Here is a 25,028-nt window from a genome sequence, read left to right as displayed (position 1 = left end):
ACAAGCTCCGGCCCAAGGGTCTGTCGCACTTCTTTTCAGTAGAGAGAGCGCACAGGGTCCCGGGAGGCCCACCCAAGACGGGGGCGACTCCAAGACCGGTGCTAGCACGGCTCTTCAACTTCAGAGACAGAGACGCAATATTACAGGCGGCGAGGAACTCACCGCCAGTACAGATTCAAAATGCAACCTTAGCGTTCTTCCCGGACTACACGGCAGAGGTGGCCAGGAGACGTAAGTCCTTCACGGAGGTTAAGAAAGCACTGCGCGACAGAGAGCTGCCATACTCCATGATGTTCCCGGCTAAACTTCGGATAGTGGCTGAGGGGAAGACCTGGTTTTTTGACACGCCGGAGGTGGCTCAAGAATGGCTAGAGGGCTGGCGGCCAGCAGGACGACGACACCGCTCACAGCGAGAACAGCCGCGACACCAAAATGAACGGACTTCGCCCAGTCAGTCCTCCCACCGACAACACCTGAGAGGCGAGACAGAACTTGACTCCGACCTCGAGAGGGATCCATTGGACTCAGGACAATCGGCTCCGGTGTAACATTTACCTGTATTGTTTCTTGAGACTGTGTGGGCCGCGGAACCGTGGCTCGGACGTAGCTGAGTAGGGTGGGCACAGGCAGTGCCCAGAGGGGACTCACCAACCCTACGAGCAAGTAAGATGTTTAGGGGAGGGCTGAAGCACTCTGCAAAGTTGGGGATGCGGGCGGGAGTTTGTCCGTGGAGCAGGGTAGCAGGGAGGGGGGAAGGGACTGAAGTTTATTTGTTGAAATGTTTACTCTTGTTTATAGTCATCACTCACCACCTACACAGTAGTATCACCCTGGCATCAGCAGGCCCCCTACACGACACGACACTAGTCATAGCATGGGCTAAGCCGCAGCACGCGTTGTGTGCCAGACTCCCTCATCAACCCAATGGCCAGGCCACTTAATCGCACGCCCGCGGAGGGCCCCTCCACAACCGGCACGATTCCCCCACTGCGCATACTGACGTGGAATGTCCGGGGCCTGGGTGACAAAATCAAGAGAGGCTTGGTCCTCCAGGCCATAAAACGGCAGAACCCGGATGTGGTCCTCCTACAGGAAACCCATCTCACGGGATCCACCTGCAAAGCCTTAGACAGACGTGGGTACACAATGGCGATCCACGCCGACTTCACTACTGGCTCCAGGGGAACGGGCATACTGGTGAGAAGATCTTCCCCCCTTATGGTATCCAACTGTGTGGCAGACGATCAGGGTCGCTTTGCGGCAATCCACGGACAGTGGGAGGGCAGGACCCTAAATGTGATTTCAGTATACATTCCACCAGCCCTACATTCGGTGGCCTTACCAGCTCTGGGCAAATTCCTTCTTGATCTCCCTGATGGCGACATGATTGTTGGGGGAGACTTCAACGCAGTCATGGATCCACTCAAGGACACTTTTCCCTCTAGAACCCGACCGCGAGGCACTGCACCACTGTCAGACTTTGTGGAAGCCATGGGCCTTGTGGATCTCGGGCGGCAACTGCACACAGAAACCACTTACTACACCTACTACTCAGCGGTACACAACAGCTTATCTCGCATAGACTACTTCATGACGTTGGGCTTGGGACTGGATATGGTAGAAAAATTAAACACTCTACCCAGGGGGGTTTCAGACCACTCTCCGATTGTCCTATCACTGGCCACCGGAGGGAAGCGAAATGCACGACCATACCCAATTTACCCCAACTTCCTGAAAATCCCCAAGATCCGGAAGAAACTCAAACTGGCAACGTCTCTGTATTTTAATGAAAACACGGGCACAGTGGAGTCACCCTCCATACTATGGGAGGCGTACAAAACTGTTCTCAGGGGGGCGGCCATTGCCGCGATTACGGGACACAAACGGGACTCACGGAAGGAACTTACAGACCTAGAACTTGCACTGGATACGGCCAATAACGCTCATAGGACAGACCCCTCCCCGACCACGATACACACACTCACGCTCCGGCAGCAACAATACCTAGCCCACCTCAAAACGACAGAGAAGGGATACATCGCGAACACTAGACATAGAATCTATGATGTGGGCGACAAAGCGGGGCGAATGCTGGCGTGGCTGGACAAGAGAGGGAGTGGAGTGAGAGGTATCCATAGACTCAATACGGAGGATGGGCGGACACTGGTACACCCGGAAGCAATAGTGGGCGAACTGGCTCGTCATTATCAGGACATCTATACACCGGGACGGAGGGTCACACAACAAATGGCGAGGGCAACACTTGCTGACACTACCATACCTAGCATAACACAGGAGGATAGCGACGCACTAGAACTAGACCCAACGGAGGATGAAATCCAGCTGGCAATCCAGGCGTTACAGTCAGGTAAAGCACTGGGCCCGAATGGAATACCGGTAGAATGGTACAAGTCCATGGCGGTGGACCTCAGTGCCCCGCTGCTAGCTATGTATTTAGAGAGTAGAGACAAACTAGAGCTACCGCTGGACCAACGCACAGCGACGATTGTAGCAATACCCAAGCCCGGAAAACCGCCGACAGAATGCACCTCATACCGCCCGATATCATTACTGAACATCAAGGCCAAAATACTAGCTAAACTTCTGGCTACCCGGTTGATGCCCCATCTTAGCACCCTAATCCACCCTGACCAGTCGGGCTTCATGCCCCACCGGAGTACGGCGCTAAATCTCCGGCGAGTCCACGGAGTGTTGGCCCGTGCGCACCTCCTCTCGGAACCAGCGGTAATCCTCTCCCTCGACGCCAAAATGGCGTTCGACCTAGTAGAATGGGAATACCTCTTTGTGGTGCTGGAACGCATGGGTTTTGGCCCAAAATACATTCGGTGGATACGGCTGCTCTACACGAAACCCGTGGCACAAGTGGTGGCCAACGGCCACACATCGCCTAGATTCCCACTGGGCAGGGGGACCAGACAGGGCTGCCCCCTGTCCCCCCTGCTCTTTGCGCTGGTACTTGAACCCTTGGCCATCCAAATCAGATCAACGCCACTATTCGCGGGCATCAAATGGGAGGAGGGGTGGGAGGACAAAGTCTCGCTATACGCAGACGATATGCTCATATACATGACCACACCCGAGACCGGCATCCCAGCACTATTAGATCTTTGCGACACACATGGGCGCACATCGGGTTACACTCTCAATTGGTCGAAATCCACCATATACACATTAAAAGGCCCAGAGCCGAGATTACAGGGGAACTGTCCTATGCTTAAGACGTCGGCCTCTTTCAAGTATCTGGGTATCATCATCGCGAGCGAGGAAACAGAATTTTTCGTAAACAACCTAAAACCGCCTATAGACCGCCTGCGAGCGGATGTTAAGCACTGGGCGGCCCTCCCCCTGACCCTACTGGGCAGGGCGGCACTGTACAAGATGATGGCCCTCCCAAGACTCCTTTACGTACTGGAAAACACTCCGCACCTGGTGCCGCAGCGTTATTTTCAACAGATAGTGGCACTGGTCACGGTCCTGCTCTGGAACACGGGCCCGGCGCGCATAGCATATGACAAACTGGTAAAGAGCTGGTACGAGGGTGGCATAGCGCTCCCCAACATTCAGCTCTATTACTGGGCGGCCCAACTCAAGATTATAAATTACTGGATCCACGCCCCGAAGAACGACCCGGCCTATCGGGCGGATTGGTCACAACTGGGGACGGACTGTATGCTGTCCGTACTTTACAACAAGTCACAACTGAAGGCCCTGATCGGTCCGACCAAACACACGGCGGCACTATGGCACGTGACGCAGACCCGTCTGGGGTGGGCAGGCCGACTCACTAAAATGACACCCTTGTGGGACACGAAAGCGCTGGGGAATCTGAGAAGCTGTAAGGGGTTTGACCGGTGGGACTCGATAGGTATTTCTACAATAGGAGACCTCTGGGAAAGTGACTCAGTATTACCATTTCCACAGTTGCAACAGCAATACAACCTCGGACCCACAGAAACGTTTAGGTATGTCCAGATTAGGCATGCATTACTACAGGCCATCCCGGCCGGCACCACACTACCAGACTCCTCTCCTTTGGAGGATAGATTGCTAACTGACTTCATGCTCCAGAGTGCCACCTCCCTCACGTACAAGAAGCTAATCAACAACCTCAAAGACCCGACGCTAAAACTTAAGGAGAAATGGGAGGGGGAGCTAGGCGATACAGACGAGTTTGAGTGGAATGAGGCCCTGGCCTCCCCAAAGGAGGTGGGAATCTCTAGTAGGCTCAGACTGGTACAACTTAAAATCTTACACCGCATCTATTACACCAGAACACTGCTGCACAAAATACAAAGAGCAACACACCCCTACTGTTTGCGAGGCTGCGGGGAGGAAGGGACATTGTTCCACACACTATGGGAATGCCCCCAGATACGTGAATTCTGGAGACAGGTGCTCCGATCCATCTCCCAGGCCCTCAAACTTTCAGTCCTGCCTGAACCGCGTAAATGCCTTCTAAACATTTGGGACCCGAACGACCTGGGTAGATATGAACTGATTTGGGCGACACTGGCATTGACCGTGGCTAAGCGGGATATAGCACAGAAATGGGGGGCACAAGAAGCACCCACCGCCAATAGGTGGGCTAAAAACATGGACATCCTAATGGTAACAGAGAGAGCGGTTTATGTGATTCGAGCGGCGCCCAGGAAATGGAACAAAGTCTGGGCGGCATGGAACTTGTACAGAGGGGAACTTTGTGAGCCCTTGCCGGAAGGAGAGGAATCGGACTCCGAGGGGGAGGAGGAGTGAATGACCAACTGAAAGGGGGTGGCCTCAGGCATGTAACATGAGTATACAGGTGGCCCTGGCCTGAACATTTCTTGTGATACGATCAGCGGCACAGGTGACTACGAGCTGTGGGGGGAGTTACGGGGATGTGATGACACAGGGTTGGGGGGGTATGTTGGGGAGTTTGTTCTTAGTAGTTAGGGGAGGGAGACATAACCATCACTGAAATAGGGAAGAGGGGTCATCGAGGTAATGCACGTTGTGAACAGATGGAACATGTCGAAAGCTTAGACGAGACCCATGTCACGGCAGGAACTATGTCTTGATTACGTAATTGTAGCCCGCGAATTATTGCACAGAAAAGATGTACGAACTACAGGATTACAAAATGATTGTATGCAATTGATTGACCATTATTCCTTCCTACCAATAAAGTTTAAAAAAAAAAAAAAAAAAGGGGGTATCAGTCATCCCATAACCACTGTTTATCACCCCAGAGTAAACGGTCTGGTGGAGTGATTTAATCGAGTGTTGGGAGAATGCAGCCAATTGGCTATGCATGCCGGTTTGAATAGGAAGCACAAAGTGAAAAGTATTTTCCGGAGCTACAGGAAGACACAACACTGAGTCACTGGTGAGACCCCGTTCTTTTTACTGAAAGGAAGGGTAGTGTGTGCTGCTGTTCCTGCTTGGATGGATAGAATGACTCAAGCTGGGGTTGATAGACGATAGAAGATCGGTATGGTCAAAGGCATAATTCAAGAATAAGGCTCTAAAAAGGGGATCAAGTGAACAAGTGTAATACAGGAAGTTCGAAGGAGGGCGTTTCCAGATGGTCAAGCCCTATGGAGACACATGAAGCAAATGTCAACAGTGTGCGACTGAAAGATGGGAAGTAGCGGAATATAAGAAAAGTCACTCCGTGTAATGATTTGGGATGGCGAATGCTGGTTGGAGATTCTTAGGAGAGTACTGATGAAAGAATGTCCAAACGGAGTCTTATAAAGAGAAGACCCAAGAAAGTGGAGGACTACGATTGAGCTCAGTAGTATTTGCATATGCACGCCCATATTTTTTCATTATAATTACCCTGCAAATTCTGCTTTGTGGAAATCCAGACTTTTGTTCATAATTGAATTATTTTGTGTTCATTGTTGGGATATGTGTATGTGTTTAGTTTATCAAGCTATGCTTTATTATGGTATGTTCATGCTTCATTGAGCTAGATTAGGGGTGCGCAGAACTCATGGAAATATGCATGTCATGCTGCAATATGATAAACATAAGGCGATGATGGACGGAGCGCTGAAACTTTTCCGACACTCGCCCCAAGTCACAGATCTAGGCTGGATCCATCTTCGTTCCTTGCTCACTTCGGGGCAGATTCACAGAACTAACTTAAGACAAAATCCTAAACGTACTACTTTCCGTATTCACAGAAGTTAGGATTTTGTCTGAAGACAGACTGAAGACAAAATCCTAACTTCTGTGAATACCAAAAGTAGTAAGTTTAAGATTTCGTCTTAAGTTAGTTCTGTGAATCGGGCCCACTGCCACCCCAGTTCAGATCCAGCCATATGCAAATCAGTCTTGACCCTGTGCTTCATGGGAACAGTCTAGCCTGGACTGCCAAGCCAGGTCTTTCTTGAACCGGATACAAGCATCCTGGGACCGGTTTTGGGGTAACACCCTTCATCAGCCAGGCTAGCTTGAATCCAGTGGCACAAGGAGCAAGGGACCCACGTCTGGGCATACCCTGCCAACTTAGGGCAAACAAAGCAAACACAAGGAGATGATGGACGGAGCGTTGAATCTTTTCAGACACTCACCCCCAGTCACAGATCTGGGTTGAATCCTTCATCGTTCTTTAGCTCACTTCGTCACTACAGTTCAGACCCAGGCATATGCAAACGAGTCTTGACCCTGTGCCTCGTGGGAACAGTTCAGCCCGAACTGCCAAGCAATGCTGCAATATAGTGCCAGTAACTAGAGCAGCAATAAAAAAAAATCAACTGGAGCGCCACCATGCAGTGCGCAAGAACACATGGCCATTCGAGTAGATTTTGGTGTCGCTCAAGAAGAAACTCTACTTAAAAGCAGCCCTCTGACCCCGCTGGAAAATGGCACTAAGGGGCCCCAAATCTCGCTTGCGCATTTCTGGAGCCTTGTGGGAAACAAATTCTTCCACGTGGTGATTGGTGGAACTTTACCAGAACTCAGCGGTACAAGAGCAATGTCGAGTCACCAAATTCACCAATTCTGTGGAGGGAAGGAAACATTCCACCCACCCCTAATCTTCATAAATAAAAAATAAACAAAAGAGTGCTCTTGGGCCTTTTTCCTTCAACCCCACCTCAAATTAAGCACTGGTGAGTTGATACCCACCTCCAAGTGCAGACCTATTTAAGAAACAGTGCTACATCCTTGCTAATGGGCTTCTATGTGCAGCCTGTCACCAAGCCACCACGGCCGCGACGGACCACGGTTGTGATCCTTAATCTAGAAGTGTTTGGACTGGATATTCAGTGGCAGTCCAGGTTTCTTCAGCTTACTTATGAAGTGAGAAACCAGCCGGTTGACAGCAGAATTATTGTCAGTGATTCCTATAAAACTTTCTGGCCAATCTTGCTATCTTAGGAGGGGCCAAACAGAAGGGTCCCCCGATGGCTTCTTCAGGGGATGAGACATCCAGAATTGGACCCAGATGGGCTTACTGTCCTCCTTCTCATGGAAGCACCAGGAACAAGCATTTGCAATGCAGTAGGTCTCGCAATTGCAAGATTTTGAGCTATTGGCATTGTACATGACCAAGCCATTTATTTGTTTTTAAAAACCCTGCAATAATAAAAGGCATCGTCATTTACAACACCAACAGGTAAATGTTTCTAAAATGCGAGACCCATTCCTTTGCAAATGCTTGTTATTTACAAGCGCCCCATGCTGCGCTTTCACGTTAAGGCCACACCGCTTTCTTTAGACGAGCCGTGTCTAACGAAAAGTCCACGGCCGCTATTAAAGTGAAAGCGCGGTATGGGGTGCTTCTGCCAAAAAAGGCTTTTGTTTGTCAAGTTGACAAACAAATGCTTTGTTTTGTAAAAGCTTCCAGTAAAAAGTGTATGAGGTGCACTGAATGTTGCAGGAAAGCATGAAGTGCCCGCAGTAGGAAAAAACATTAAAGAAAATAGTGCTTACAGAGTAAATAAGACGTACCTTGTAACAACCGAAGTAAAAGGGTCCGCCCTCATGGGAGGTTACAAATGAAGACGGTAGTAAGGAGGTACTAACAAGCCTATAACGAATCAGAAGCCAGCATATACGAAGGACAATAACACAAGCCAATGACAAATATGGGCGGAGAGTGGGCGGGGCTTCAAGTCAATACTCCAATACAACATGGCTGGCAGAGCGGCGCATGCACTGCGCAGTCTCCACCTAAAAAGGACTCCTAATCCGGGTCCTAACCAGCCAGGGAGCGGATCACTTACACCGGCCACAGATTCCCCTTGTGCAATGCGGAGGAAGACTTTGGATCTATGAACCCTCTCAGTGATGGGCCAGAGTTCAGCTTTTCAGTTCACATCCCCCCCCCCCCCCCCCCTGTATGCAAACCGCGACTAACTTAGGGCAGGCTAGGCCAGCTTCTTAGCTGCCCCAACTTTGTAAAGGGGTTGAACGGAGACTTATGGTATGGAAATGTATCTCCTGTGCGAATGTCCCGAAACTCTGACAAGAACCAACCCATTCTGTACCTACACACCGGTATCAAACCAACCTACCACATACACAAAATACGGATAACAGCTGATATCCCCTGAACACTGGAGCTAACCTAGGCTCTGACATAAAACCCTTAAAGTATGGCGTCTGAACTAGCGAATCAAGGACCTAGAAGACCGAAGGGGTGTCGCGTAGGCGCTGCTGGGCTGACCCAGGCAGGACGCTCATTTGCGTTTACTTAGTCAGTGGAGATCCTGAAATCCTGCTGCGAGTCCAGCCCTCTTGGACATACAGACAAACGCAGACTTAAGACTAAGGAACCCGGTACAGTCATCCTTAGGGAAGGACAAAGACACGCGAGAAGTGATATCAAGCACAGACACACGGGCAGACAGGTAGCCGTGCTTGCTACTTGTAGCTCTGTAGGACAGATCCCCCAGTTCCAACTGGAACATACACAAGAACACTCACCATATTCTAGGTGGCGTATCCACAGTCCTCAAATCAGTTTGTGCAGCCTCAACATCTTTCGAAGAGCGTAAAATGAGCTATAACTGTCCCAAGGACGCGTGCAGCGGGTCTGTTCAGACTAAACGTAGGCCTGGGGAGATACATTGTATTTACGATAGCTAATAATAGGTAGGTTTAAATATAATTTGCTTCTTACAGTTCTGCAGACCTGTGAGGCTCCAATAACCGGAGTTATTCACCACATAGTGAGAACCAGGCAGAGCCGGATCACACACAGCAGAGTGGTAACCACTGTACAATCACGGCAATGGACAGCTACTCCACCAGTGGCGGTTCAATGAAGACAGACACCCCCCCAACCCCCCCAGCCAAGCCACGAACTAGAAGGAAGCTCATGTGGAGCTCAGAACAAGAAGGGTCATCTGACCAAGCCAAGAACTAAAAGGAGCTCAAGCCGACCTCCGAACAAGACGGGCCCCATGGCCGAGCCAAGAACTGTCAAGGAGCCGAGCCAAGAACTAAAAGGAGCTCAAGCCGACCTCCGAACAAGACGGGCCCCATGGCCGAGCCAAGAACTGTCAAGGAGCCGAGCCAAGAACTAGAAGGGAGCTCATGTGGAGCTCCGAACAAGAAGGGCCCTCCAGCCAAGCCTACAACCAGACCCTAAATAAACCAAACAGTGCTTGAGCAAAGGACAGACAACGGAAGGAGGAGCCGAGAAATACATATGTTTTCATTGAAAAAACAAAGGTTAAGGTGAAGTTACAGTTGGGTGAAAATATCAATTAAAAAAATACATATTTCTAAACTCAAACACTGAAATCCACCAGTTCTAGTTCACTGGGTTAAGTATAAATGTCGCCCTCAACATGCACTGCTTATGACCTCCCATATGACATCACTAATGACATCATCCACCATACTGCTGTCCAATGTAATATACAATCCAGTACCGCCATAGAAATATGGAAATACAAAATGACCTATAATCACGTAAAACATATGTCACCAGATGCTATACAAACAACTAGAACAGCTAAAGGCGGCACGGCAGGGAGGCGGTGGATGCATCGATGAAAGAAAGAGGCAGGTGCAAGGCTTCCAAGCCTGACTGCGGTCTCTAGGCGCTAGGGCGCCCTGGGACATGAGTGGAGCAGCACAGAAAGACAGCAACTAGGAGAGCTCTGGAAATAGCAGCAGCGTCTCTGGAGAGTGCACCAGGCAGGTAAACAAGGAGCTGGAAACGGGGCCAGAGGCTTCTGCATGGTACGAGTGATGCAGGGTCGTGAAGTCTGGGTGGATTCATGGCACCAGTGATGCAGGGTCGTGAAGTCTGGGTGGATTCATGGCACCAATGATGCAGGGTCGTGAAGTCTGGGTGGATGCATGGCACCAATGATGCAGGGTCGTGAAGACTGGGTGGATGCATGGTACAAGTGATGCAGGGTCGTGAAGTCTGGGTGGATTCATGGCACCAATGATGCAGGGTCGTGAAGACTGGGTGGATGCATGGTGCCAGTGATGCAGGGTCGTGAAGGCTGGGTGTATGCATGGTACCAGTGACGCAGGGTCGTGAAGGCTGGGTGGATGCATGGTACAAGTGATGCAGGGTCGTGAAGTCTGGGTGGATGCGTGGTACAAGTGATGCAGGGTCGTGAAGTCTGGGTGGATGCATGGTACAAGTGAATCAGGGTCGTGAAGTCTGGGTGGATGCATGGTACGAGTGATGCAGGGTCGTGAAGTCTGGGTGGATGCATGGCACCAGTGATGCAGGGTTGTGAAGTCTGGGTGGATGCATGGCACCAGTGATGCAGGGTCGTGAAGTCTGGGTGGATGCATGGCACCAGTGATGCAGGGTCGTGAAGTCTGGGTGGATGCATGGTACCAGTGATGCACGGTCGTGAAGTCTGAGTGGATGCATGGCACCAGTGATGTAGGGTCGTGAAGGTTGGGTGGATGCATGGTACGAGTGATGCAGGGTTGTGAAGTCTGGGTGGATGCATCGTACCAGTGATGCAGGGTCGTGAAGTCTGGATGGATGCATGGTACCAGTGTTGCAGGGTCGTGAAGACAGGGTGGATGCATGGTACCAGTGACGCAGGGTCGTGAAGGCTGGGTGGATGCATGGTACAAGTGATGCAGGGTCGTGAAGTCTGGGTAGATGCATGGTACCAGTGACGCAGGGTCGTGAAGTTTGGGTGGATGCATGGTACCAGTGACGCAGGGTCGTGAAGTCTGGGTGGATGCATGGTACCAGTGACGCAGGGTCGTGAAGTCTGGGTGAATGCATGGTACCAGTGATGCAGGGTCGTGAAGTCTGGGTGGATGCATGGTACCAGTGATGCAGGGTCGTGAAGTCTGGGTGGATGCATGGTACCAGTGTCGCAGGGTTCGTGAAAGCTGGGTGGATGCATGGTACAATTGATGCAGGGTCGTGAAGTCTGGGTGGATGCATGGCACCAGTGATGCAGGGTTGTGAAGTCTGGGTGGATGCATGGCACCAGTGATGCAGGGTCGTGAAGTCTGGGTGGATGCATGGCACCAGTGATGCAGGGTCGTGAAGTCTGGGTGGATGCATGGTACCAGTGATGCACGGTCGTGAAGTCTGAGTGGATGCATGGCACCAGTGATGTAGGGTCGTGAAGGTTGGGTGGATGCATGGTACGAGTGATGCAGGGTTGTGAAGTCTGGGTGGATGCATCGTACCAGTGATGCAGGGTCGTGAAGTCTGGGTGGATGCATGGTACCAGTGTTGCAGGGTCGTGAAGACAGGGTGGATGCATGGTACCAGTGACGCAGGGTCGTGAAGGCTGGGTGGATGCATGGTACGAGTGAAGCAGGGTTGTGAAGTCTGGATGGATGCATGGCACCAGTGATGCAGGGTCGTTAAGTGTGGGTGGATGCATAGTACACAGGGCACAAGTCCTAAAAAAAATAAAGAAGTGTGAGGGGGGTCGGGGGGGTTGACGGGACTAAGCTAGTTAGACATCACGGTGCACCAGGGGCGTAACAGGCCCACGCATCCCCCGTAGTGCCGGGGGCCCTCAAGCTCAAGGGGGCCCCCTCATCACTGCACTTTGGTCTGAGAGCTCCTAATAGAGTCTGGAGGGGGCCCCTCCACATACCTGGCATGCGGGCCCCCTCAATTATCGTCGCGCCACTGCGGCGCACGACATCACAGCGCACGACATCACGACGCACGACATCATGCATGGCATCAAAGGAATTGAAATCATAGAAAGTGGCATCACAAGCCACAACTTTACAGGAAGTGGCACCTCAAGAATGACATCAGTTCTAATGCCGTCACATATATGTTTTTGACAAAAGGAGATAACCAGTGGAATAATTATAGGCTACAATCTGCACTATAATGAACATGAAGTCCAGCCGGGGTGAGTTGAAGTTCCAAGGGGAACTTCAACTCACCCCGAGGTTGCGCTTCTGTCCTAACATCCCATCCACGATTCGTCTTATCCAGGATATCTACAATTCACCACGAGGCTCCAGGTTCCGGCAACTTTACCCTTCCTGATTCCTCACTCGCCCCGGTTGCCCAACTATACCGCCCAGGAGGCTTTTAATTCAGGCAAAGCATTGTATGTCCTGATGATGATCCATAATTGTAACTGGATCGAAACGCCGTCGACAATTTATGTAGTCTAAACTCCAGTTCACAACTTTGTGCCAAATTATCTTTTTTCTACATATGTGAAGCGAACTGATTCTAATTTTTTGCTCCTTCACCTTTCAATTGCCTGAAAACTCTTAGTTATTTGTACTGTGAATTGTTTGTCTAGCCTTGTGGATACAGGACTGTGTCCCACTGCTTTACTGTTGTTTGGCTATCTTTACTTATTTTAGTATCAAATAAAAGTTGAAGTCCGGCTGGACTTCATGTTCATTATCGTGCAGACTGTAGCCTATAACTATTCCACTGGTTATCTCCTTTTGTCAAGGACCACTGTTGTTCTTTTTGATTGATACCCCAGGTCCTTGCTTACCTAGAGGGTTCTCTTGTGGGTTGAAAATAATACTCATATATATGTGTAGCAGGTCTATCATGTGTACGTTTACGTGTACGTTTGAGCGCATTGCGAGGACAATAGCACAGTGAGCTATGGAAGAGGGTATGTGACTTCTACACCTTGCAATCCCCCAGTTTTATGCAACACATCCTGTACATTTATTTACAAACGTATATAGTTTATTGTACATGTAATGTGCACGTGTTGATGTAAAGCGCTCCGACACCCTGCATTGGGATGAGTAGGGCTATACAAGAAAAAAATAGTGGCACTTAAATTATTTCAACACGTCCTCAGGTGTAGTAAGTGCTATATAAATACAGTTTGCTTTGTGTAAATACTGGGAAAGACCATCACAGCTGACATTCTTACAGTGCAGGCATATCTCCTAAGCAGGGACTGAACTAGTCAAATGCAAGAGCATTGAAACCGTTTCATGAAGCTGCAGTTCCACTAGTGATCACTAGGTGTCCCTCATTTGATTCGTGAGGGACACCTAACAAGAGAGCTGCTGCCCCTGGAGGAATGTTTTGATACTGGATACTATAATATTCACTGCACTCTAGAATCCCCTCCCATAATGCTTTGCAGGGCCTTTGGTTGGGATTGTGTTTTTGCCCATAACTGTGCTTGAGGTGGTCCTAAGAGGATGGGACCATCACTGAATCGTTCAGCAAGATGAGCTCTTTGTTTTCAAGGCATCTGCTTGGTTCTCCCCCTAGCTTAGGGGGGGTCCCAAAATCATCTCCTCTCTCATTGCCTGATAGATTTCAGTTTGAAAGTTCACTTTTGGGAGTTAGTGCCTGAATTCTGTGTGTTTCATGGAATGTGTTGTTAACAAATCTCTACAAAGTAGGTTGACAATGAGAATTGATTGGACTCCGCAGGCACACGCCGGGAGCTTTTAACGCTGTTTTTTTTTTTTTAATTGTTGTATATTTGCCTACTCTTGGAAAAACAAAGCCTACCTTAGCCCACCTCCAAACAGCCGTGAAACGCTCCATAGCGCCGGCTGCAACGACCACTAACGCCATTCAGGCGAGACCTTGGGCCACGCCCACACCGCAGGCCACGCCCCCTCCGCCGAGAACAGCATAAAACGCGCCAAACAGAGCGCTGTCATTTAGAATTGATTGGACTCCGCAGGCACACGCCGGGAGCTTTTAACGCTGTTTTTTTTTAAAATTGTTGTATATTTGCCTACTCTTGGAAAAACAAAGCCTACCTTAGCCCACCTCCAAACAGCCGTGAAACGCTCCATAGCGCCGGCTGCAACGACCACTAACGCCATTCAGGCGAGACCTTGGGCCACGCCCACACCGCAGGCCACGCCCCCTCCGCCGAGAACAGCATAAAACGCGCCAAACAGAGCGCTGTCATTTAGAATTGATTGGACTCCGCAGGCACACGCCGGGAGCTTTTAACGCTGTTTTTTTTAAAATTGTTGTATATTTGCCTACTCTTGGAAAAACAAAGCCTACCTTAGCCCACCTCCAAACAGCCGTGAAACGCTCCATAGCGCCGGCTGCAACGACCACTAACGCCATTCAGGCGAGACCTTGGGCCACGCCCACACCGCAGGCCACGCCCCCTTCCTCAGCTACATCATGTGTTGTTACCGGAAGCGCAGCGGACGAGCGCAGCGGGAGCGCCGTTTGCGCGCCGAAGGCGCGCCTAAGGCAAGCCCGTCTGCGCCCGTCTGCGCCCGTCTGCGACCCGCCGGGACCAGGGGCCACCCCCCCTGCCTCTCCCGCTCCATCGGTCAGGACCTACAGCCCCACTGCTCTACGGTCCATAGGAAGCAGAGTTACTGCTTCATGTACCCGTACCTTCACAGCCATATCCCTCCCGTCCTGCTGCCCTGAATGCAAACACTCATTCCGAAAAGCCTCAGCAGGCCCCCCGACACTAAAATACTGCATGCTGGCACTAAACTGTCGATCATTACCTAAGCATAGCACCCAAATGTCCATATTGCTGGAGGAGCGCGAGCCAGATGTTATTTTTTTAACAGAGACCTGGCTTTCCACTCACTCTGACCCAGACATAGTCGCAGCCCTACCAAGTGGATACCACATCGTTAGGTCGGACAGACCAGTAGGGAAAGGCGGCGGTCTGGCTATTATACTTAAAAACCAGTACCGTTGTCGCACTACAACAGAAAGCATTCCCGAATGCGAAAGCATAGAATTCTGTATAGAGCTCAATGCCAATACCTCCTTCTCGGGCACCTTGATCTACCGTCCTCCTGACCCATCAAAACTGTTTCATAGGTCGCTCCCAGAGATCATTGCTAAAAGAGTTATGTCTGTGGCTAACTACACAGTCCTGGGTGATCTGAACCTCCATTTCAACTCCCCCTCAGATAATATTGCCAAAGACCTAACAGACGACCTGGGAGCTCTGCAGCTGTCCCAGCTGGTCACAGCTCCAACTCATGAGAAGGGCAACCTGCTTGACCCAATTTTCAGCAGCTGCAGCGACCTGATTGTCGACTCTCCTATCCCCCTCCCATGGACAGATCACTTTCTGATACCGTTCTCCTGGGCAACCCACAAGGCCCCTCAGTTACCCCCCCGGACAACACTCAGGAGAAACTGGTCAAAACTCCAGTTAGAACCCTGGCTGCTTAGCCTGGACGCCACCCACCCGCCTCCTTGCTCAGACCCTAGTGCAGCAAACGAAAATTATGTTAGCTGGATTACGAACTCACTAGACACGATCCTCCCTCTCCAGAGATCCTCGTCTAAAAAAATGCAGAGATCAGCGCCCTGGTTCTCTGACTCCTTGAGAGAACTAAAACGTCGCTGCAGGCAATGAGAGAGAGCCTGGAGCATGGATTTTCTCCCGGAAAAAAAGGACGCATATAAAGAGGCAATAAAAACTTACAGAGATGGGATCAAGACGGCGAAAGCTACTTTCTACTCTGACAAAATCCTAGAGGCCAAATCAAAACCCAGGGAAATTTTCCAGATAATAAAACACTGTTCTAATGTCACCACTGCCCCTCCCCCGATTAAAACCCAAGTTCAATGCAATGAGCTTGCGGACTTTTTTCACAATAAAGTCCTGAAAATTTACTCCACCTTTCAAACAGGAGCCACAGTTCCAGAGACAGCTGACCCTCCCCCCCCCCGAGAACACTCCCTCCCCCTGTCCAGTCAACCCTCGAGCACTTCCCTCCCCTGGACCTTGACACTCTCGGTAAAATGGCACGGCAAGTCAAATCGGGTTCCCCACGCGACCCAGCCCCACCAGAAGTTCTGATGCAAGCACACGAAGCCACCTTGCCTGTTATCCTTGAACTCCTTAACACATCTATAGCCTCAGGTGTTGTGCCTACAGCATGGAAACAAGCCATGGTGCGGGCGCTGCTAAAAAAACCAAACTTGAACCCCGACGATTATTCCAACTATCGTCCCATCTCTCTCCTCCCTTGGGCTGGCAAGGTGTTGGAAAAATATATAAACGTCCAACTGGTCAAGTTTATTGAAAATCATTCCCTACTGGATACATCCCAGACAGGCTTTAGGCCTAAACACGGCACCGAAACTGCCTTATTAGCGGTCGCCGAGGAATCTCGAAGGGCGCTGGATCAGGGAGGATCAGTGGCAGTGATCCTCCTTGATCTAAGCGCCGCTTTCAATACGGTCAGCCATGCCACCCTGCTGAATCGTCTCCGGGACATCGGAGTCTCTGGCAATGCTTTAAGGTGGCTCGGCTCCTTCCTGTCCGCCAGATCATTTCAGATCTTCGATGGCGACACAATATCAACCAGCAAGCCCCTCAGCTGCGGAGTACCACAGGGCTCTTCCCTGAGCCCTGTGTTATTCAATGTTTACATGAAACCACTGGCTGGAATCGTCGAACCGTACGGCATCAAAATTGTGTCGTACGCCGACGACACTCAGCTAGTGGTATCACTGGCTCAAAAGAACATCAGTCACCCCCAAGGAGGCCTGCTGAGTTGCCTAGAGGACATAAAGGAGTGGATGACCAGCTCCTCCCTCAAATTAAACGGAGATAAAACAGAGCTCTTGCTTCTAGGCCCAGCCTCGCCAACATCTTTTATCTCCTTATGGCCCCAAGCCCTGGGCACTCCTCCCACCTCCAAGGAAAGCGTCAAGAGCCTAGGAGTGTGGCTGGATAGCAAGCTGTCCTTCTCCACCCAGGCTACCAAACTGTCCGCCACCTGCTTCGGTATCCTTAAAATCCTAAGGAAGGTCCTTCCACTTCTGCCCTCAGAAGCCAAAAAAGTGGCAGTCCAAGGCCTCATCCAGTCCCGCCTCGACACAAACAACGCTCTCTATGTGGGGGCTCCCGAGTTGACCCTCCGGAAACTCCAGATAGTGCAAAACTGCGCAGCACGCACCCTGTTAAAGATTCCCCGAGCTCAGTCAGCCAGATCTGCACTGAAAAGTCTTCACTGGCTGCCAGTTAGACACAGGGTGTCATTCAAGGCGTTGTGCATCGCACACCGGGCAGTCTGGAAAACAGGGCCTGCTATTAACAGCAAGCTCGTCATCCCCTACCACCCAAACAGGAATCTCCGCTCCTCTGAGGCTCTTCTGGCAGTGGTTCCTCGTGTAAAGAGAGCTAGATCCGGGGGTAGGCAGTTCTCAGTGAATGCCGCTAAACTTTGGAACACCCTCCCCCTCTCACTCCGCTCCAACCCGGACCTGCTGTCATTCCGCAAAAAACTGAAGACTTTACTATTCACCCAAGCCTCCGAGCTCTAATGTGTCACGTCACCTGTCCCTTTGATTCTTACCCCCAGCGCTTGGACGCCCCCGGGCAGCAACCGAGCTTAATAAATCTATTTCCATTCCATTCCATTCCATTCCAGATGTGTTTAGCACATTTTTCGGGGTCTTTACAAATGCAGACAAGGACAATGACATAAGCCAATTAAAAATATGGGCGGGGCTTCAAAGCCATACTCCCCTGCTGCATGCCTCGCACACGCTGCCAAGGCTCGACCTAAAAACACACTCACCCTAGTTTCGAGAGAAGCGTGCTGCCCAGAGTAAAGTGCTTCAACGCCTGTCGGGGGAAGTAAGCGCTATGTAATAGCAATTAAAGTACAATCCAGTCTAAAGTTGTGCCTGATGTACTCCTTTTATGTAAATAAAGATAGAAGGTTGGGGGCAAGAAGCATTTCATGGCCCCAGCGCCCCACCCTTACTTAGGGTCACAGACAAGCTCTGGAAATTTCTCAGTGAGCAGAGGTGCCTCAGTGACCAAGCAGTGACCCCACAAACAGAGACTGAGTGACACCAGCACGTGCTCTTTCGAGTCCTCACTGGCACGAGCCTGAGACCCCCACAGTGACGTAGAAGAGCCCAGTTATGCGGCACAATGAGGCACACATCCAACCCGGAGGTAAAACTCCTCACAGGAGGAAGAGGACGAACCAAGGCCCCGCCAGGCAGGGTGGAAGCTTCCACACTGGCACTGCCAGGGTCCTTGGCACCAGCAGGAGGGTGCCAGCTCATTCCACCTCTGTGGGGGGTGGGCGCTAGGGGCATGGGTATGCACCAGATCACGTGATGTCAAAGGAGACAGCGCTGGGATCAAAACTTCACACTCCACAGGGCAGTGCTGGCGGCACGTGCCATCAGTGCTGGGTATGTCCATAGTGGGCAGTGCCTAAGGGCACATCACAGGTTGTAGGCAACTCGGAGGGGCATGCTTTTAGCGGTGGACGGTGGCGCACTGCCACAGGGAGCACGTCCTGTCAGGGGCTGGCAGTGCCACAGGGCATGTGCTGTCAGGGGCTGGCAGTGCCACAGGGCGCACGTGCTGTCAGGGGCTGGCAGTGCCACAGGGCGCACGTGCTGTCAGGGGCTGGCAGTGCCACGTGCTGTCTGGGATGGGTAGTGTCACAGGGCGCACGTGCTGTCAGGGGCTGGCAGTGCCACAAGGCGCACGTGCTGTCAGGGGCTGGCAGTGCCACAGGGCGCACGTGCTGTCAGGGGCTGGCAGTGCCACAGGGCGCACGTGCTGTCAGGGGCTGGCAGTGCCACGTGCTGTCTGGGATGGGTAGTGTCACAGGGCACGCGTGCTGTCAGGGGTGGGTAGTGCCACATGCTGTCTGGGATGGGTAGTGTCACAGGGCGCACGTGCTGTCAGGGGTGGGTAGTCAGGGTGCTCGTGCTGTCAGGGGTGGGTAGTGCCACGTGCTGACTGGGATGGGCAGTGCCACAGGGCGCACGTGCTGTCAGGAGTGGGTAGTGCCACAGGGCGCACGTGCTGTCAGGGGCGGGCAGTGCCACGTGCTGTCAGGGGTGGGTGGTGCCACAGGGCGCACGTGCTGTCAGGGGCTTGCAGTGCCACGTGCTGTCTGGGATGGGTAGTGTCACAGGGCGCACGTGCTGTCAGGGGTGGGTAGTGCCACAGGGCGCACGTGCTGTCAGGGGTGGGCAGTGCCACAGGGTGCACGTGCTGTCAGGGGTGGGCAGTGCCACAGGGGGCACCTGCTGTCAGGGGTGGGCAGTGCCACAGGGAGCACGTGCTGTCAGTACGCGTGCTGTCAGGGGCGGGCAGTGCCACAGGGCGCATGTGCTGTCAGGGGCTGGCAGTGCCACAGGGCGCACGTGCTGTCAGGGGCTGGCAGTGCCACAGGGCGCACGTGCTGTCAGGGTCTGGCAGTGCCACAGGGCGCACGTGCTGTCAGGGGCTGGCAGTGCCACGTGCTGTCTGGGATGGGTAGTGTCACAGGGCGCGCGTGCTGTCAGGGGTGGGTAGTGCCACGTGCTGTCTGGGATGGGTAGTGTCACAGGGCGCACGTGCTGTCAGGGGTGGGTAGTCAGGGCGCTCGTGCTGTCAGGGGTGGGTAGTGCCACGTGCTGTCTGGGGCGGGCAGTGCCACAGGGCGCACGTGCTGTCAGGAGTGGGTAGTGCCACAGGGCGCACGTGCTGTCAGGGGCGGGCAGTGCCACGTGCTGTCAGGGGTGGGTGGTGCCACAGGGCGCACGTGCTGTCAGGGGCTGGCAGTGCCACGTGCTGTCTGGGATGGGTAGTGTCACAGGGCGCACGTGCTGTCAGGGGTGGGTAGTGCCACATGCTGTCTGGGATGGGTAGTGTCACAGGGCGCACGTGCTGTCAGGGGTGGGCAGTGCCACAGGGTGCACGTGCTGTCAGGGGTGGGCAGTGCCACAGGGTGCACGTGCTGTCAGGGGTGGGCAGTGCCACAGGGAGCACGTGCTGTCAGTACGCGTCCTGTCAGGGGCGGGCAGTGCCACAGGGCATGTGCTGTCAGTACGCGTGCTGTCAGGGGCGGGCAGTGCCACAGGGCGCGTGCTGTCAGGGGCTGGCAGTGCCACCGGGCGCGTGCTGTCAGGGGCTGGCAGTGCCACAGGGCGCACGGTTTGTCAGGGGCTGGCAGTGCCACGTGTTGTCTGGGATGGGTAGTGTCACAGAGCGCACGTGCTGTCAGGGGCTGGCAGTGCCACAGGGCGCACGGTCTGTCAGGGGCTGGCAGTGCCACGTGTTGTCTGGGATGGGTAGTGCCACAGGGCACACGTGCTGTCAGGGGCGGGCAGTGCCACATGCTGTCTGGGATGGGTAGTGTCACAGGGAGCACGTGCTGTCAGGGGTGGGTAGTGCCACATGCTGTCTGGGATGGGTAGTGTCACAGGGCGCACGTGCTGTCTGGGGTGGGTAGTGCCACGTGCTGTCTGGGATGGGTAGTGTCACAGGGCGCACGTGCTGTCAGGGGCGGGCAGTGCCACGTGCTGTCAGGGGTGGGTAGTGCCACAGGGCGCGCGTGCTGTCAGGGGCGGGCAGTGCCACGTGCTGTCAGGGGTGGGTAGTGCCACAGGGCGCACGTGCTGTCAGGGGCGGGCAGTGCCACGTGCTGTCAGGGGTGGGCTGTGCCACAGGGCGCAGGAGTGGGTAGTGCCACAGGGCGCACGTGCTGTCAGGGGCTGGCAGTGCCACGTGCTGTCTGGGATGGGTAGTGTCACAGGGCGCACGTGCTGTCAGGGGTGGGTAGTGCCACAGGGCGCACGTGCTGTCAGGGGTGGGCAGTGCCACAGGGTGCACGTGCTGTCAGGGGTGGGCAGTGCCACAGGGGGCACCTGCTGTCAGGGGTGGGCAGTGCCACAGGGAGCACGTGCTGTCAGTACGCGTGCTGTCAGGGGCAGGCAGTGCCACAGGGCGCACGTGCTGTCAGGGGCTGGCAGTGCCACGTGCTGTCTGGGATGGGTAGTGTCACAGGGCGCACGTGCTGTCAGGGGTGGGTAGTGCCACATGCTGTCTGGGATGGGTAGTGTCACAGGGCGCACGTGCTGTCAGGGGTGGGCAGTGCCACAGGGTGCACGTGCTGTCAGGGGTGGGCAGTGCCACAGGGGGCACCTGCTGTCAGGGGTGGGCAGTGCCACAGGGAGCACGTGCTGTCAGTACGCGTCCTGTCAGGGGCGGGCAGTGCCACAGGGCATGTGCTGTCAGTACGCGTGCTGTCAGGGGCGGGCAGTGCCACAGGGCGCGTGCTGTCAGGGGCTGGCAGTGCCACCGGGCGCGTGCTGTCAGGGGCTGGCAGTGCCACAGGGCGCACGGTTTGTCAGGGGCTGGCAGTGCCACGTGTTGTCTGGGATGGGTAGTGTCACAGAGCGCACGTGCTGTCAGGGGCTGGCAGTGCCACAGGGCGCACGGTCTGTCAGGGGCTGGCAGTGCCACGTGTTGTCTGGGATGGGTAGTGCCACAGGGCGCACGTGCTGTCAGGGGCGGGCAGTGCCACATGCTGTCTGGGATGGGTAGTGTCACAGGGAGCACGTGCTGTCAGGGGTGGGTAGTGCCACATGCTGTCTGGGATGGGTAGTGTCACAGGGCGCACGTGCTGTCTGGGGTGGGTAGTGCCACGTGCTGTCTGGGATGGGTAGTGTCACAGGGCGCACGTGCTGTCAGGGGCGGGCAGTGCCACGTGCTGTCAGGGGTGGGTAGTGCCACAGGGCGCGCGTGCTGTCAGGGGCGGGCAGTGCCACGTGCTGTCAGGGGTGGGTAGTGCCACAGGGCGCACGTGCTGTCAGGGGCGGGCAGTGCCACGTGCTGTCAGGGGTGGGCTGTGCCACAGGGCGCAGGAGTGGGTAGTGCCACAGGGCGCACGTGCTGTCAGGGGCTGGCAGTGCCACGTGCTGTCTGGGATGGGTAGTGTCACAGGGCGCACGTGCTGTCAGGGGTGGGTAGTGCCACAGGGCGCACGTGCTGTCAGGGGTGGGCAGTGCCACAGGGTGCACGTGCTGTCAGGGGTGGGCAGTGCCACAGGGGGCACCTGCTGTCAGGGGTGGGCAGTGCCACAGGGAGCACGTGCTGTCAGTACGCGTGCTGTCAGGGGCAGGCAGTGCCACAGGGCGCACGTGCTGTCAGGGGCTGGCAGTGCCACAGGGCGCACGTGCTGTCAGGGGCTGGCAGTGCCACAGGGCGCACGTGCTGTCAGGGGCTGGCAGTGCCACAGGGCGCACGTGCTGTCAGGGGCTGGCAGTGCCACGTGCTGTCTGGGATGGGTAGTGTCACAGGGCGCGCGTGCTGTCAGGGGTGGGTAGTGCCACGTGCTGTCTGGGATGGGTAGTGTCACAGGGCGCACGTGCTGTCAGGGGTGGGTAGTCAGGGCGCTCGTGCTGTCAGGGGTGGGTAGTGCCACGTGCTGTCTGGGATGGGCAGTGCCACAGGGCGCACGTGCTGTCAGGAGTGGGTAGTGCCACAGGGCGCACGTGCTGTCAGGGGCGGGCAGTGCCACGTGCTGTCAGGGGTGGGTGGTGCCACAGGGCGCACGTGCTGTCAGGGGCTGGCAGTGCCACGTGCTGTCTGGGATGGGTAGTGTCACAGGGCGCACGTGCTGTCAGGGGTGGGTAGTGCCACAGGGCGCACGTGCTGTCAGGGGTGGGCAGTGCCACAGGGCGCACGTGCTGTCAGGGGCGGGCAGTGCCACAGGGCATGTGCTGTCAGTACGCGTGCTGTCAGGGGCGGGCAGTGCCACAGGGCGCGTGCTGTCAGGGGCTTGCAGTGCCACCGGGCGCGTGCTGTCAGGGGCTGGCAGAGCCACAGGGCGCACGGTCTGTCAGGGGCTGGCAGTGCCACGTGTTGTCTGGGATGGGTAGTGTCACAGAGCGCACGTGCTGTCAGGGGCTGGCAGTGCCACAGGGTGCACGGTCTGTCAGGGGCTGGCAGTGCCACGTGTTGTCTGGGATGGGTAGTGCCACAGGGCGCACGTGCTGTCAGGGGCGGGCAGTGCCACATGCTGTCTGGGATGGGTAGTGTCACAGGGAGCACGTGCTGTCAGGGGTGGGTAGTGCCACATGCTGTCTGGGATGGGTAGTGTCACAGGGCGCACGTGCTGTCTGGGGTGGGTAGTGCCACGTGCTGTCTGGGATGGGTAGTGTCACAGGGCGCACGTGCTGTCAGGGGCGGGCAGTGCCACGTGCTGTCAGGGGTGGGTAGTGCCACAGGGCACGCGTGCTGTCTGGGGCGGGCAGTGCCACGTGCTGTCAGGGGTGGGTAGTGCCACAGGGCGCACATGCTGTCAGGGGCGGGCAGTGCCACGTGCTGTCAGGGGTGGGCTGTGCCACAGGGCGCAGGAGTGGGTAGTGCCACAGGGCGCACGTGCTGTCAGGGGCGGGAAGTGCCACGTGCTGTCAGGGATGGGCTGTGCCACAGGGCGCACGTGCTGTCAGGGGTGGGCAGTGCCACAGGGGGCACCTGCTGTCAGGGGTGGGCAGTGCCACAGGGAGCACGTGCTGTCAGGGGCGGGCAGTGCCACAGGGAGCGTGTTGTCATGGGCGGCAGTGCCACAGGGGACACGTGCTGTCAGGGGCGGGCAGTGCCACGTGCTGTCTGGGATGGGTAGTGTCACAGGACGCACATGCTGTCAGGGGTGGGTAGTGCCACAGGGCGCACATGCTGTCAGGGGTGGGCAGTGCCACAGGGGGCACCTGCAGGCAGGGGCGGGCAGTGCCACCGGGCGCGTGTTGTCTTGGGCGGCAGTGCCACAGGGAGCACGTGCTGTCAGAGGCGGGCAGTGCCACGTGCTGTCTGGGATGGGTAGTGTCACAGGGCGCCCATGCTGTCAGGGGTGGGCAGTGCCACAGGGGGCACCTGCTGGCAGGGGCGGGCAGTGCCACGTTCTGTCAGGGGCGGGCAGTGCCACGGGACGCACGTGCTGTCAGGGGCGGGCAGTGCCACAGGGGTAGGTGGTACCCTGTGTGGGGTAAGAGACCGGTTCTTCGAGGAGGGGTCCTGAGCTGGTCAAAAGGAAGCAGTGTTAGTCTGCCCCGACCCCCCGCCCCCCAAGCTCCCCCCCCCCCCCCCCCTCAGGCCTCTTACCCACCGTGTAACTCTCCACCAGCTCCGAGCCCAGCACCCGGGCCTCCTTCCGCTGCCCGCCCGGGTCCGCGGGAAACAAGGCCGCCTGCATGGTCACTCCGCCCCGGGGGGTCACTCTCCACCGGGCCCCGGGGAGGTCACTCTCCTCCAGACTCGGGGGGGGTCCTTCTTCAGGCGGTCACTCTGCCAACCACCACCCAGAGCCTGTCACTCCCTGCCAGCCCCCCTAAAACTGTCACTCTCTACCAGCCCCCCTCAGACTGTCACTCTCTTCCAGCCCCCCTCAGACGGTCGCTCTCCCAGCCCCCCTCTGACGGCCACTCTCTAGCAGACCCGTAAGACTGGCTCTCTCTACTCCTCTCTTCACACTGTCACTCCATACCAGCCTCGCCCCCCAGTAAGGCTGTCACTCCCTGCCATCCCTCAAGCTGCCTCAGACGGTCACTCTACCAGCTCCTCAGAGCCTGCCACCCTACGCCCGGGGTGACCCCATGATGTCAGGGCAGTGGTTCCCGCCCCCTGGGGTTCGCTGTGCCTGTGCCCCCACCCTGCACTGGTGAGTGTCACTGCCCCAACCCACCCCCTGGGTTGTCACTGTGCGCCCACCCCTGAAGCAGTGAATGCCACTGTCCTAGTGCCCCCCCCCCCCAACACCCCGTGGGTCGTCACTGTACCCCAGAGGGGGAGCCCAACCCTGCCCTGCCCCCTCACACTCACTCTTTGGTGCCCCGGACTGTCTCT

At 55.1% G+C, this 25,028-nt stretch overlaps 1 protein-coding gene across 1 annotated transcript in view; it reads right to left on the bottom strand.

Moving 5' to 3' along the window:
• Window positions 1-24,807, bottom strand: part of NISCH (nischarin) — a 173,523-nt gene extending 148,716 nt beyond the window's left edge. The window contains exon 1 of the mRNA XM_086939404.1: window positions 24,292-24,807. Coding sequence (XP_086795530.1) covers window positions 24,292-24,378 — 87 coding nt within the window. The 5' untranslated portion in view covers window positions 24,379-24,807. The remainder of the gene's footprint in view (window positions 1-24,291) is intronic.
• Between the last annotated feature and the right edge of the window lie 221 nt (window positions 24,808-25,028).

This window comes from Lissotriton vulgaris, chromosome 9 (assembly GCF_964263255.1).
Source record: "Lissotriton vulgaris chromosome 9, aLisVul1.2, whole genome shotgun sequence".
In the NCBI taxonomy this organism is placed as follows: domain Eukaryota; kingdom Metazoa; phylum Chordata; class Amphibia; order Caudata; family Salamandridae; genus Lissotriton; species Lissotriton vulgaris.
This window is presented reverse-complemented; position numbering and strand designations above follow the sequence as displayed.